This window comes from Rana temporaria, chromosome 5 (genome assembly GCF_905171775.1).
Source record: "Rana temporaria chromosome 5, aRanTem1.1, whole genome shotgun sequence".
NCBI lineage: Eukaryota > Metazoa > Chordata > Amphibia > Anura > Ranidae > Rana > Rana temporaria.
The window spans coordinates 377,289,565-377,304,381 of NC_053493.1; the positions used below are offsets into that span (position 1 = coordinate 377,289,565).

At 40.6% G+C, this 14,817-nt stretch overlaps 1 protein-coding gene across 1 annotated transcript in view; it reads left to right on the forward strand.

Moving 5' to 3' along the window:
- LOC120941315 (fibrocystin-L-like) overlaps nucleotides 1-14,817 on the forward strand; it is a 319,487-nt gene that overhangs the window by 170,544 nt on the left and 134,126 nt on the right. Inside the window, exons 37-40 of the mRNA XM_040354640.1 lie at nucleotides 2,281-2,451; nucleotides 3,009-3,223; nucleotides 5,251-6,235; nucleotides 9,977-10,222. Coding sequence (XP_040210574.1) covers nucleotides 2,281-2,451; nucleotides 3,009-3,223; nucleotides 5,251-6,235; nucleotides 9,977-10,222 — 1,617 coding nt within the window. The remainder of the gene's footprint in view (nucleotides 1-2,280; nucleotides 2,452-3,008; nucleotides 3,224-5,250; nucleotides 6,236-9,976; nucleotides 10,223-14,817) is intronic.

Here is a 14,817-nt window from a genome sequence, read left to right on the forward strand (position 1 = left end):
GCTGGAATCCATCCCAGGGGAGATTTATCCGCGGAAAAAGATCCGCTGGCGTGTACACACCATAGGATCTATCCGCTGAAACCCATTTGCTGGGATTTATCTGCGGATGGATTCTATGGTGTGTACGGGGCCTTAGGCATATTGTTCTCGTGAGTGTTTAATTTGATGGGTTAAGGATTCATTGAACACTTTTGGTGTGGTGGAAGACTTGAAGATTCAAGGAATATACATCACTTATGAACTTTATGTTTATCACTTGTGACACTTTTTTTCACGGGTTCTTTATTTCATTTATCCTTGATAGTATTCACATTAATTTTTTGAAGCTATCTTTGATTTATTTATTTATTGATTTATAGTATTCACATTAATTTTTGAAGCTATTTATTTATCCCTGTATTTGAGAGGGTTATACAGATATTCTATTTATGCACTGCTTAGTATTTTTGACACTGGATTTGTTTTAGTAGAAATTTCAATCTGTCTATGATGGCTTAAGTCCACCAGTCTCTGGGTTTAATAATATCCTCAAATCTTCTGTAAGGGGTGCTTCACTTAGGTGTAGAAATTCACTTTGGACTCCACCTCATTTCCATAACTCTCTTTAGGTACAAGATGTGCAAACAATAAGGTGAGAGCATAGAGAATAATGGAAAAAGCGTGGAGTTCAAAGTGAACCGTGCCATTACCTGGAGGGACTGGCATTTAGGAGGTTTAAAACAGGCAGGGAGGAAATGTGATATCTCCTCCTCACTGCCTTTCAAATGCCTCTTAAAAGCGACCTGAGCATGGATCACTTTTTAGCAGGGTGGCAGTGCCTGCTGCAAGTGAGTACAAGCCTTTGGACTCACAATGGTGTGCTGGGGTTTGGCTACAGTGCAGCTGCAGTCTCTCAGACTTCTATTAGGTTGTGTGTTTTTGCTGCATTTTCTGAAAGTGCACCAAAGATGCAGCATGCACAACTTTTTGTGCACTTTCAGAACATGCAGTAAAAATGTGCAACCTAATATAGGTCTATGGGACTAGGGGTAATATGCAGGAAGACTGTGAGATTACCAGCACTGCAGCTAAACCAGTGTGAGCCCACTTCATAGCATCTAGGACAAGGTACTGTACAGGCTGCTAGAAATAAAACTCTTTAGCTGCAGAGAGGGGGAGGGAGAGGGATTTGGTAGAGAGAGAGCAGGGAGGGAGGGAGGGAGGAGAGGTGAGGAGAAGCTCACTTACTTGGACGCTCCCAGGAGGCTCAGTAAATTAAAGCCAACTGCTCAGTTTTAACTTCCCCGCCCACAAATCCTCTTCACAGACACCACACGGGCTGCCCGGAGTGTGGGCGGGGAGAGCAGATCCAACCTCTACCAGCCAATCATGTGGAGGAGGGAGCATAGCTCCCAACTGTCCCTGATTTCAAGGGACTGTCCCTGATTTGGAACAATGTCCCTCTATCCCTCTTTCCTCCTCATTTGTCACACATTCTGGTCTGACTTATATATTGTATATAAAATGCACTATTTATCTTTCAAAAAGTGTTTCCCAGTGCTAAACCTTTCATCCAATTTCTAAATTGCTGCATTTGTAAATACTAAAAGCCAATATAAAGAAATAGTAGTGGTAAAAAGCACTTGTAGGTTTAACTAATCATTTTTTTTATATACAAGTCTCCTTTTAAGGGGACGCGGTAGGTTGTGTGTCCTATGACTACATACTTTTGCTAATAGGTGTCCCTTATTCTCATTTCAGAAAGTTGAGAGGTATGAGGGAGGTGCTGCGCTCTATAACACAGACACAGCAGCCTTTGTACAGCACATCAGACCGGTGTAGGGGGCAATTGCATCCCTGCCCCCCGGCCTAGTCCACCCCTGACTCCCGCCTTTTCTGTTGATTTCTTTCCTAGAAAGACAATGCTATTGCTTGAATCCCCTAAACCGGCCTACATTTTGTATGTAAGGAAAAGGTTTTTTGGAGGTGTAGTTCTGGGGGGTGGGGGGGCATGCCTACATAAAAAAACTGACCTAGGGCACCTTTTTACATTCTAGTGATGATGTCACATGTGTAATAAAGGCTATTTCTTGCTTCAAAATGAAGGTAAGAGAAAAAAATTAATTCTAGGACATATTTTGGAGGGGGAGTAAGAGATATAGAGATAGATTTGAAACATGCTTATACAAATCATTTAAAATATAGATAACATTTAAATTCTGCCCCAGTAGGAATTGCATACTTGAAAATTCTGCATTTAGTTTGTATGGTGATGCTTTAACCGTGTTTTCTTTGTCTCAGGTGTCTTTTCCTACAAGTTCACATCTCCAGGAACCTATTACTACAGCAGTGGGTATATCATTGATGGACAGTCATTAAACATGCAAGGGGTGGTCTATGTCTCTACACTCAAAGAAACCATCAGTGCAGTACAGGTGACAGTTGGAGGAATTGAAGCTGATTATGTACCAGGTAAATCATTCTGTAACCAGACTAATATTTGCCTAGCACTGTTGTACTCATACCACTGGAGATAAGTGCTATTGCCAATAGAAATTTACCTAAATTGCCTCTTACCATTGAACAAAGTGGCAGTGGGCTTCTCCATTTGGAATGCCACGCTCCAAAAGGAACATAAACACATAAGAATTAAATGGTAATCCCACTTTTAGGGGTCACTGGAGCGTATAGGAAGACATTCCCTGCCTCCTGTGACATCAGTGGCCAATAAGAACATAAGTTTATATCTTTATTAAGTACTATAAAAATAAGAAAGTATCATAGTTGTTAGCGCAGTGATTTTGCTTCTGCTCTATTTTTGTCACTCTATTTTTTTCCTTTACTGTACCCATTACATGAGACTAATTTCTTGTGTGAAGCTTTGTGAATTGAGCCAGTAGACACACAAGAAAACATTTAGATTAAATCTATTTATTCAAAAGGTCCAAATGTGTTAAAAATAGTATATACAGTATATTATCAGACTTGTGTGTGTTCTTTGTTTAATTTATATTTGTTTGTTTCTGCAGTTCCCCTTTCACCTTCACCAGCTGCTGACTGTGCTGCTTCAGAACCTATTTGTCCACAGCTAGATAACAGTACAGCACAGAACTATTCTATCTGGTTCAGGTACTCCAACTGTTACTCACCTTCCATTACCAGCATTACACCGACCTATGGAACAATTAATGATCCCATAACCATACTGGGATCTGGCTTCAGCAACGTCACATGTGCTAACCAGGTATCTATTTGAAATAGAACAAGAGAGACAGATCAATAGATAGATAGATCGATAGATAGATCTTGGTATATACAGTATAAAGTCTTAGCAGTGGCATAGCGTAGGTTGTCAGTGCCTGGGGCGAGGCAAGTAATTTGCGCCCCCCCCCCTAACTAACGGACTTACCTTTTTTCAGCTGGCTCCATTCTGGTCACATGATCCTCTGTTTGAGACAGCGTTGGCTGTAGGGAAGAGGAGAGCATGCTTGATAATGACTGGTAAAGCCTGGAGTGGTGACATCATGCATTTGTTCCTATGTCCCATCTGTTGGCACTCCCTCCTCTCCACATTCGTGACAGCGCCCCTCTAAAAGTTGCACCCGGGGTGGTGGCCCCCCTCGCACCCCCCCACGCTACGCCACTGAGTCTTAGTATTGCAAACATCTCTGTGGTCTTTCAGATTATAAAGAAAAGGTCCACCTAAAATTCAGCTCTGGGTAGATGTTGGTGCTCAATGTCTTACCAGCTTTTTATATATCTCAGATCTGGTTCCCCAGGTCCCACTTCTGTTATAGACATTTTCAGGGAATGAGATCACATCTTCTGCAGCAGGAGTAGTGAGTGTATGTAGCACAAGGGAGAAGAGGAACTCAAATAGAAAGATCCTATTACTGGAGTCACCAAGAGTTGTAAGAAAGCATTGTCTGCAAGATTTATATATTATGTCACTTTTTATTTTAGGCTTTGGGCGAAATTCACTTTTTACAGAAATATTATAAAGCTTACACAGAGTTCCACACTGTGTAAAACTTTGCAAAGTACAATAGTGTCCATGTTGGTAATTTAACTGAACCAAGTATAAAACTGTAGATTCTATTATCTCCTGAAGAAGTGAGAATTGCTTCAGAAAATACATTGAGACCAATATCAGTACTTGTAAAAACTTTGCCTTTGTGTGGAACATACACCAATTTTTTTAAAAAAAAAATATTTTCTTTTCAATGCATGGTTTTATGTTTTTTGTACCTTGCTTTAATTTTAACTATGGAATAAAAGATGTATAATTTTACATAATGTGGTATTAATTTTTGCCCGCAACTCCAAAAAGTCCAGTGGGTGCCCATATCTTTGCACTCAGGCCATTCATATATTATAGTGTCTACTGTAGATCAGCAATTTTTAGTCAATAATTGGGATGAGCAGGGTGGTTTAGACAAAATTTTACAGATGGGGAAAAAAACTACATTTTCGCTCATTGTATGCCTTATGTGAAATTTGCTTAAAAAAAATATCTAATCCTATCTCTTTATTTATAGGGCGTGTTTTTTTTTTTGGAGGGAAAGCGATGTTGTATCTTTTGTTATTGCGTCTTTCTCCTTTGTATATTTGATTGTTGTGTACTGTTATTGTAAACGATTTATTTTGGTGTTAAAGTTACTAGAGCGCTGAAGTGAACAAATAAACGTGAACCAAAAAATTGAGATGATCAAATGATGATTGTTGCCATTATTGTGTTGTGTACTATCACAAAAAACAATAGAAGTAAAAGGGTTAATAAAGCGCTAATAAACAATTGGATCACTGTGCAATAATTAAGGTTGATGATAGCGCTTTATTAACCCTTACTTTTAAAATATTTATTTTACCTTTTCACTGTCTGTGATTTCTTTGTGTGCAAAAAAAACAGTAAAACAATAAGTCTAACGAGGGTCATTTTTGGCACAATACCAAATCTGAGCCAAAGGTGCACTTCAGGCATAATTTGGTGCATGATTCATACATCAGAACCTGGTGTGTCCCATGTGTTATTATATTTTCCAAGCCAGATAGCACTATATAATGGGATGGTCCCAGAACTGTAGGTGAACCCTAGGACCTGTTGTTTTTTATATAGTAATTCTGCTTAAGACATTGGAAACACTATTAGCAATATAATACTGTATAAAGACAGAAGAAGTGAATTGGTCAAGTTCTTAAATAATTTTTAGTAGGAATATAATCTTTGCTTACAAACCCAATAAAATATAATTATATCTTTGTTTTTATTAGGTCTCAGTTGGAAAGTACCCGTGTATAGTCTTGTCCGGTAATGAAACTTCAATAACCTGCAAGATAGATCCTCAGGACTCCATGAATATTGGAATTGCAGAACTTGTATCTTTAACAGTGAACAATTATGGGAACGCTATCAGTGCTATAAACCAAGAGATGAACAGAAGATTTGCCTTATTGCCTCACATCGATTCCATCATACCGAACAATGGCTTTGTTTCCGGACGTACAAGAATAACCATAGTTGGATCTGGTTTCTCAAACAACAACGCCACTGCCATAACAGGCTTAGGCTGCAGCATTGTATTAATGAATTACACAAACATTGTTTGTGACACCCAAGCCAGTTACGAACACACTGTTAATGTCCAGGTGTCAGTCAATGGAATTACGGCATTGTGCAAAGGAAGCTGCAACTTCAACTATACCAACTCAATCACAGTGGTTGCATCAAGCATTTCACCAACTGTAGTACGCAACACTTCGACCGTGTTAAACATTTATGGCAGTGGATTTGGAGCAGACATTAATGACATAGCGGTTTATATTGGAGATAGTGTGGCAGCCATTGTGGTAGATGTCAATGACACGCAAATTAAATGCAGTGTAGATCCAATTCCTGCTCATACCTATGTAGTCAAAGTTATTGTCCTAAGCAAAGGCTTGGCCCAGGGCTACTTGACCATAAATAGTCCTGCTGAAGCTGTACTCTTGACACCATCTGGAAGTGTTCTAGGTGGAACAGTTTTGCAGATAGAAGGGAATGGATTCCCCCCAATGAATACTACAGTGAAAGTTAATGGCATCCCATGTTTTATTCTGTCAGTAACCCCGGGCAGTATTCAGTGTGTTACTCCTGCAAGCTCAGCTGCCAGGACTGCCACAGTAAACATTTACATAACATCTGCATCATATCCATCACTCAGCTATTCCTACTCAGAGGCGGACACTCCTACAGTAACGTCAATTTCTCCCAGCACAGGTATAATTTTTTAAATGTGGCACGTAAAAAAGATATGAAAAAAAAAAACATTATCAATTAGTGCAGTTATGTATTCATTCAAAAGTATAATTACATTTGTAAATGTAACAATAGAGATACTTAAATCTGACTTGGTTTCAGACTCATGCAAGCATTGTACATTCAGATTGGGGAAGGGGCAGACAATCAATTATCCTGTGGTTCATATGAGCTAGAGATAAATATCCAGACTGCAGTGAGTGAACAGAAGGATGACTCACCACTGTGCTCCTGCTACTCCTTTAATGTCTAGCCACAAGCTGGGAAAGGGATGTGACAAGGCTGATATTTAACTACAAATGAGAAAAGCCAGGTCTTCGACCTTGTTGTTCTGTTTGCAGGGTTGTGTATATTTCAGAAGTGTCTAAACAGAACTTTCTGGTAATTTTAAAAACCCTTAGGCTGGCCATTACAGTTTAATTGCACGGTTCTCCTTTAGATTTACCAAGACTTTGTAATGCAAAGGCTTTCAAACAATAATTCATTGATAGGAAGCTCAAACACAATCATCGATAGAGCTAAAATATTTTACAAGATAGCAACTTTATTGGGTGCCAAAGCAAAATACAAACAGTGAATATTAAATCAATACAATATGTAGAGGCTCAATATCTCCTCCAGAGAGAATGAGCAGAAGTGTAATGCCCCGTACACACGATCGCTTTTCCCGTTTGAAAAGTCAGATGAGAGCTTATGGTCGGGAATCCCGACCGTGTGTATGCTCTATCAGACTTTTTCCAATGGAAAAACTGCTGGAAAAAGATAGAGAGCAGGATCTCTTTTTTCCCGTCAGGAAAAAAACTGATTGGAATTTCTGATTGTGTGTACAAATCCCAACACGCAAAATTCCTACATATGCTCAGAAGCATTGAACTTAATTTTCTTGGCTCGTCGTAGTCTTTTACGTCACCGCGTTCTTGGTGGTCAAAAGTTCACCGAACTTTTGTATGACGTGTGTATGCAAGGCAGAATTCCGTCGGAAAAAACATCCAACTTTTTTCCCGACGGACAAACCGCTTGTACGGGGCATTAGTGTCTTGGCACTTATTCAAAAGGTACAGATCAAAGTTTTTCTAAAAAGTTCCTATGGTTCAATAGTAGGGTGCCTGACTATCAATATAAAGTATAATTAACCACTTAACCCCCGGACCATATTGCTGGTCAAAGACCAGAGCACTTTTTGCGATTTGGCACTGCGTCGCTTTAACTGACAATTGCGCAGTCGTGCGACGTGGCTCCCAAACAAAATTGGTGTCCTTTTTTTCCCACAAATAGAGCTTTCTTTTGGTGGTATTTGATCACCCTGCGGTTTTTAGTTTTTGCGTTATAAACAAAAATAGAGCAACAATTTTGAAAAAAAATAATATTTTGTACTTTTTGCTATGATAAATATCCCCCCAAAAATATATATTTATTGGTTTAGGCTGGTACGTTTTCTTCTACATATTTTTCATTAAAAAAAATCACAATAAAAGTTTATTGATTGGTTTGCGCAAAAGTTATAGCGTTTACAAAATAGGGGGTAGTTTTATGGCATTTTTATAAAAAAATGTTTTACAAGTAATGGCCGCGATAAGCGATTTTTTTTCGGTACTGCGACATTCTGGCGGACACTTCGGACACTTTTGACACATTTTTGGGGCCATTAGCATTTTTATAGCGATCAGTGCTATAAAAATGCATTGGATTACTATAAAAATGCCACTGGCAGGAAAGAGGTTAACACCAGGGGGCGGGGAAGGGGTTAAGTATGTTCCCTGGGTGTGTTCTAACTGTAGGAAGGACTCACTAGGGGAAATTACTAATCGCTGTTCATACATTATATATATAAACGTGAAAAACCATACAAAACTATTAAGGCAGCAAACTTCAACCTCTCACACCTGTTAGGTTAATATTTATAGTAGGAATAGTGCCCCAAGAACGAATCCCCAAGCCAAACAATGGCTACAGGTCCCAGAAAGAGAAAGAGAAAATAAATAAAGAGGGTGGGACCCATAACACTTCACATGGGATGGGAAAGGCAGGGAAATGTAGGGAGAGAGGGTACACAGAAAGGGTAAGAGTAGGGAAGAGGGGCATAGATGAGGGTAGAAGGGGGAGGAGAATGGAAGGGAAAGATGAAGAATGGTCACTGGGGGGGGTGGGGGGTGGGGGTAGCCAGCCAGAATCAAATAGAGTTTGACAAATTGGTGGAATAATCTGTAGAATGTTGGATTTGCAGCCAACATGCCCAAGTTTTTCTGTATTTGGAGGAAGTGTCCCTTGCTTTTTGCATGAGCTCCTCCATCTTAGCAATATTCTGTATAAATCAGAATTTAGTCACATTGTTATGTTTAATGTCTATATTTAAGGTGAATTGGTGCTTTGCCCATGCACGACAGGGCAACAAGTTTGCTTTAATTGCCCCCTTCCCAGAAGCACATACTGGGGCAGATCCTCGTACAGCGGCGCATTTATGCGCCGGGCGTAGCGTATCTAAGATACACTACACCGCCGTAACTTAATATTTTTTTTCAAATCCTGAAAGAATCCGCGGCGTAGTGTATCTTTGCCGGCGTAATGGCGTCTAATTCAAATGGATGTAATGGGGGCGTGTTTTATGTAAATACGTCGTGACCCAATGTAAACAACGTTTTTGTTTAATTGCGCATGCGCCGTCCATGGGGGTATCCCAGTGCGCATGCTCGAAATTAAACCGGAACCAGCCAATGCTTACGACGGTGACGTTATTCTACGCAAATTCCTATTCGCGAACCACTTACGCAAACAACGTAAAAAATTCAAAATTGTACGCGGGAACGACGGCCATACTTAACATTGAGTACGCCTCATAACAGCAGCTTTAACTATACGCCGGAAAAAGCCGAACAAAAACGATGTAAAAAAATGCGCCGGCCGGACGTACGTTTGTGGATCGCCGTAAAAAGCTAATTTGCATACTCGACGCGGATTTCAATGGAAACGCCACCTAGCGCCCACCGAAAAATTGCATCTAAGATCCGACGGCGTACTAAGACGTACGCCTGTCGGATCGATCCCAGATGCCGTCGTATCTTGTTTTGTGGATACAAAACAAAGATACGACGCAGGAAATTTAAAATTACGCCGGCGTATCAATAGATACGCCGGCGTAATCCTTTTGTGGATCTGCCCCACTGTCTTTTTACCCTCTCACCACTCCATTTAACCACTGGGATTAATCCAAAAGAGTGTGCACTTGGTGCTTTGCTTACATAGGGCTAAGAATGGACCACGTGACAGCATGGATTGGCCTACCGCTATCACATGCAGTGGGACACATGCTCCTCCAACCTTACTTCTGCTCCCAGAACTGGTGAAGAAACAAAAGAAAGATGAATATATGCTACAAGAAAGGTTATTAAAGATATCCTGTTGTTTTGTCCTTAATAGACAAAGCACATTCAAAGTGCATTCAGTGATTTTTTTTTTTATTACAGATAAATTAATTGGTGTATTTTTTCACTTCTGTCTAGAATTAGGCTATAAAAGTTCAAATGTAATGGACCAACTAATTATTAATAATAATAGGACTTTATTGTCATTGAAACAAACATAAAAACGAAATTTCAATACAGTGAAACCGCTGGTTTTACTAAATTATTAAATTAATGAAAAAGCCAGTTATTGTATAACCTATGCAAATATCTAAAGTTTTTTCTATGTCTTATTTCCTAACAGGACCATCAGGAACCACCATCTCTGTTTTTGGCACACAGTTTGGTTCTGATGCCACAAGTGTTTCAGTGACTATTGGTAATACCACATGTGTCATCACCTTCATATCAGATACTTTACTGAACTGCACAGTGGCAGACCACTGGGGAGGAACATTCCCAATATCACTACAGAATAAGAAAGGCTTGGCAAGATCCAGTGCAGCATTTACATATGAACTGAGTATGACCAGCATCTCTCCAAATCAAGGTGAGTGCCATGAGCAGTAGACCGCTGCTGGAGACTAAGGGCCAAATCCACAAAGACCCGGCGTAACGGCGAAATTCTAATTTAAGTTACACTGCCTTAAAATTTCTACCTAAGTGCCCGATCCACAAAGCACTTACCTAGAAATTTCTGGCCGTGTAACTTAAATTCCGCCGGCGCAAGGCGTTCCTCATTTCATGGGGGCGATTCCCATTTAAATGAGGCGGGCTCCCGCGCCGGCCGTACTGCGCATGCTCGTGACGTCATTTTCCCGACGTGCATAGCGCGAAATTACGTTACGCCGGGCTTTGTGGATTGCGACGGTCAATAAAGTTGCGTCGGAAAAAAAAAAGATACGGCGCGAAAAAAAATATTCAAATTTGAAAAAAAAACGCGTCGCTAGACAGAAGGGTCTGCTTTTACATGGTGTACTAACTTTACACCTTGTAAAAGCAGCCCTAATTTTGCGTATGCAACTTAATACTTACGGAGAAAAAACGAAGCAGAAAAGCTTTGTGGATCTCCGTAACTGCTAATTTGCATACCCGAAGCGGCATTTCGACACAAAATGCCCCCAGCGGCGGATGCGGTACTGCATCCTAAGATCCGGCAGTGTAATTTAATTACACGGATCTTCTCCCTAACTATGGGAAACTGATTCTGTGGATCAGTTCCATAGTTAGGACCAGGGATACGATGGAGTAACAGCAGTTACTCCGTCGTATCTCTTTTGAGGATTTGGCCCTAAGACTGGCCATACATTTGTTTAATTAAAAGAAAATTACAAAATTCCCTAATTTCCCTCACCCACACATTCAATGCCAACAAGTCAAAATAAACTACTGGAAACCACATGGATAAACATTCTTCAGAATTACTTGGGCCTTCAGTCTCCACACACACACACAACACGTTAATGCATCTTATTGTTGGTTGTCCTTTTCTTGTTTTCCCTTAAATATTTTTAAGAATAGTTGTCTTTTAAACGGGCGCATGTCTGGGCGCATGTTGGTTGTTCTCATAATATGTCCAGACAGCTTTAACCTAGTCACCTGGGCTTCTAGTGAAAGCTTGGGCCCAATCCATTTGTTTTTCTTGCTCTCTACAATATTCATAACGTGTCTGTAAAGGTAAAACGTTTTATACCTTAATGCATTTTCTTCACTAACCACTTCAGCCCTGAAAGAATTTACCCCCTTAATGACCAGAGCATTTTTTTGCGATATGGCACTGCGCTGCTTTAACTGACAATTTTGTGATCATGTGCGTTGCACCCAATCAAAATTGACATCCTTTTTTTCCCACAAATAAAGCTTTATATTGGTGGTATTTGAATACTGCTGCGGTTTTATTTTTTGCGCTATAAACAATAAAAGGCAGTCAATTTAGAAAAAAATAAATAAAGATATTTTTTACTTTTTGCTATAATAAACATCCCGAAAAAAATATATAAAAAAAATGTTTTCCTCAGTTTAGGCCAATATGTATTCTTCTACATATTTTTGGTAAAAAAAATTGCAATAAGTGTATATTGATTGGTTTGCACAAAAGTTATAGGGCCAGATTTACAGTTATCTGCGGCAGCGTAACGTATCCCCTTTACGTTACACCACCGCAAGTTTTCAGCGCAAGTGCCTGATTCACCAAGCACTTGCGTGTAAACTTACGGCGGGGTAACGTAAAGCCGTCCGGCGCAAGCCTGCCTAATTCAAATGGGGCGTGTACCATTTAAATTAGGCGCGTTCCCGCGCCAAACATTCTGCGCATGCTCCGTTGGGAAATTTCCCGACGTGCTTTGTGTGAAATTACGGCGCCCCGACGTATTGTTTGAACGGCGACGTGCGTTACGTCGTTTCGTATTCCTGGACGTCTTACGCAAAAAAAAATATTTGGAAATTCGACGCGGGAACGACGGCCATACTTTAACATGGCTGTTCTAAAGATAAGCCATGAAAAAGCAGGCCTAACTTTGCGACGGGAAAAACCGACTAGCGATGACGTAAGAGATTGCGACGAACGCGCGTATCTTCGTGGATCGCCGTAATCAGCTAATTTGCATACCCGACACTGGAAAACGATGCAAACTCCACCCAGCGGCCGCCGGAAAATTACATCTAGGATCCGAAGGCGTACGAAGCCGTACGCCTGTCGGATCTTAGCCAAAAGCCGTCGTATCTTTTTTGTGAATTACAAATAAAGATACGACACGGCAAATTTGAAAATACGCCGGAGTATCAGTAGATACTCCGGCGTATTTCCTCTGTGAATCTGGCCCATAGTGTCTACAAAATAGGGGATAGATTTATGGAATTTTTATTATAACTTTATTTTATTAGTAATGGCGAGGATCGCTGATTTTTATCGTGACTGCGACATTACGGTCGACAGATTGGACACTTTTGACACTATTTTGGGACCATTGACATTTATACAGCGATCAGAGCTAAAAATAGCCACTGATTACTGTATAAATGTCATTGGCAGGGAAGGGGTTAAACACTAGGGGGCAATCAAGGGGTTAGCTGTGTTCTAACTGTAGGGGAGATGGGCTCACTAGAACATGACAGAGATCACTGCTCCCGATCACTGGGAGCAATAGATCACTGTCATGTCACTAGGCAGAACAGGGAAATGCCTTGTTTACATCTCCCTGTTCTGTCTCTCCGTGCCACGATCGCGGACATTGAGTATGGCAGGCGTGTGCCGGTGGCGGTTGTGAGCTCGCTAGCCTGCAATGACGGAGGGACATACGGGTACGCCAATTTGCGCAGCCATGCCATTCTGCCAATATACATTGTCGTGCAGCGGTCAGAAAACCCCCTTTTGTCTCAATCCAGCGCCCATCTGCATCTCTCCCCTCTTCCCACAGGAGGCTCGGAGCAGCAGGAGCAAATGACTAAAAAGTGGCTGCAGACGCTAATCTGAAAACATTTACTATCAGACCCTTACACCGTTTTAAAAAAAAAAATTCTATTGCTGGCAATGGTATTGTATTGTCGGCAATTTAAATGTTATTTTTTTTTTCTTTATATCTGTCAGTTTTGCTGTAGCAGGTTCTATGCATGGTACAGATGTGCCACTTTACAGGCAAACGTAGGGGACCTCCCTGGCACTGTATTTAATAGAATTTTTAAACTTTCTCGTTTCACTTTAAGCATTAAATTCACTGCTCCTGTAAAAATTATCTTTTTTTTAAAAAAAGTCCCCCAGGTTCAGTACCTGGGCCCCCATTGACTTTTTATGGCCAATAACTTGCATATAAGCCTTCAAAATGGGCACTTTTTTTTTCCGATTTCACTTCTTATAGACTTTAATAGGGTCCTAAGTTCGGGTCCAAATTTTTGCGATGTTCAAGAGTCCTGGTGCGAACCGACCCAGCGGGGGTGTTAAGTTCAACTCTAGCTTTGTGGGTAAAAATAGTAAATAATACGCTGTGCTTTGGAATATCACACAATAAATGCATGCTGAAGATTAAAACAAACACAGGTAGTGTTAATGTAACGTAAGTGACATATGTGACATAGATATGATATGACCAAAATAAAAACAATAATTATGCCAAATAAAACATTAATAATAAAGTGCTCATGTGCATCCAAGTGCCTTGTAACACAGATAGACAAGTGTCCGGTGGTATATAGGGGACAATACCACCTTAAATAGCAAACAATGCTATTGTGCAAAAACAAGTCTTTTTATAAAACAATGCTGTGACAGTCCTGTTGAAAAAAGTGCATATGCGTGGTATGCCGTAATAGCACGGCTGACATGCTTATAAATCAATGCATCTGAAAATGATTGACAGGTGTTGCAGATCATGCATTGGTGCTCTTTTTCCAGTGACCCCCTAGGTATTAAATGCTCACCTTGGAGCGTGTAACTTAGCAATTACGCTCAGTCAATACATGCTTGTGAACCACCCCTGGGTTCTATAATGGTAACAGGATCCTGGGCTTCCCACGCAGTATCTCGGGAATACTAGTGAATAAAAAGCCTCAATAGCTTCCTCCTAAGCAGGTAGACTGCCTGTCGTGTCGTCCTGGCCCCTCCCCTAAATGTGTTCGATACAGGGTAATCGTATCTTCATCAGGGGGAATTCGGGGTAGTTATGGGTAGTGACATTATGGGTAGTGACTTTTATGTGAATGTTGAGACATTCACAAAGCAATTGTTTATGTAAAGAGCCCTTAGGCCTCGTACACACGACCAGTTTCCTCGGGAAAATCCATCAAGAAACTTGGTGGGGGAGCTTTTTTGCAGAGGAAACCGGTCGTGTGTACATTTTTCATCGAGGAAACTGTCGAGGAACTTGACGAGCAAAAAAGAGAGCAAGTTCTCTTTTTCCTCGACAGGAGTCTGAATTTGCTCGTCGTGTTTCTCGTTCGGCTGGTTTTCGTCAATAAACTCAAGCGTGTGTATGCTAAGAAACCCGCGCATGCTCAGAATAAAGTATGAGACGGGAGTAAAAGTAGCGTTTGTAATGGAGATAACACATTTTTCAAGCTGTAACAGACTGAAAAGTGCAAATCGTCTCTTACCAAACTTTTACTTAACACGCAGTAACATGAGATTAGCAAAAGCAGCCCCAAGAGTTGTGC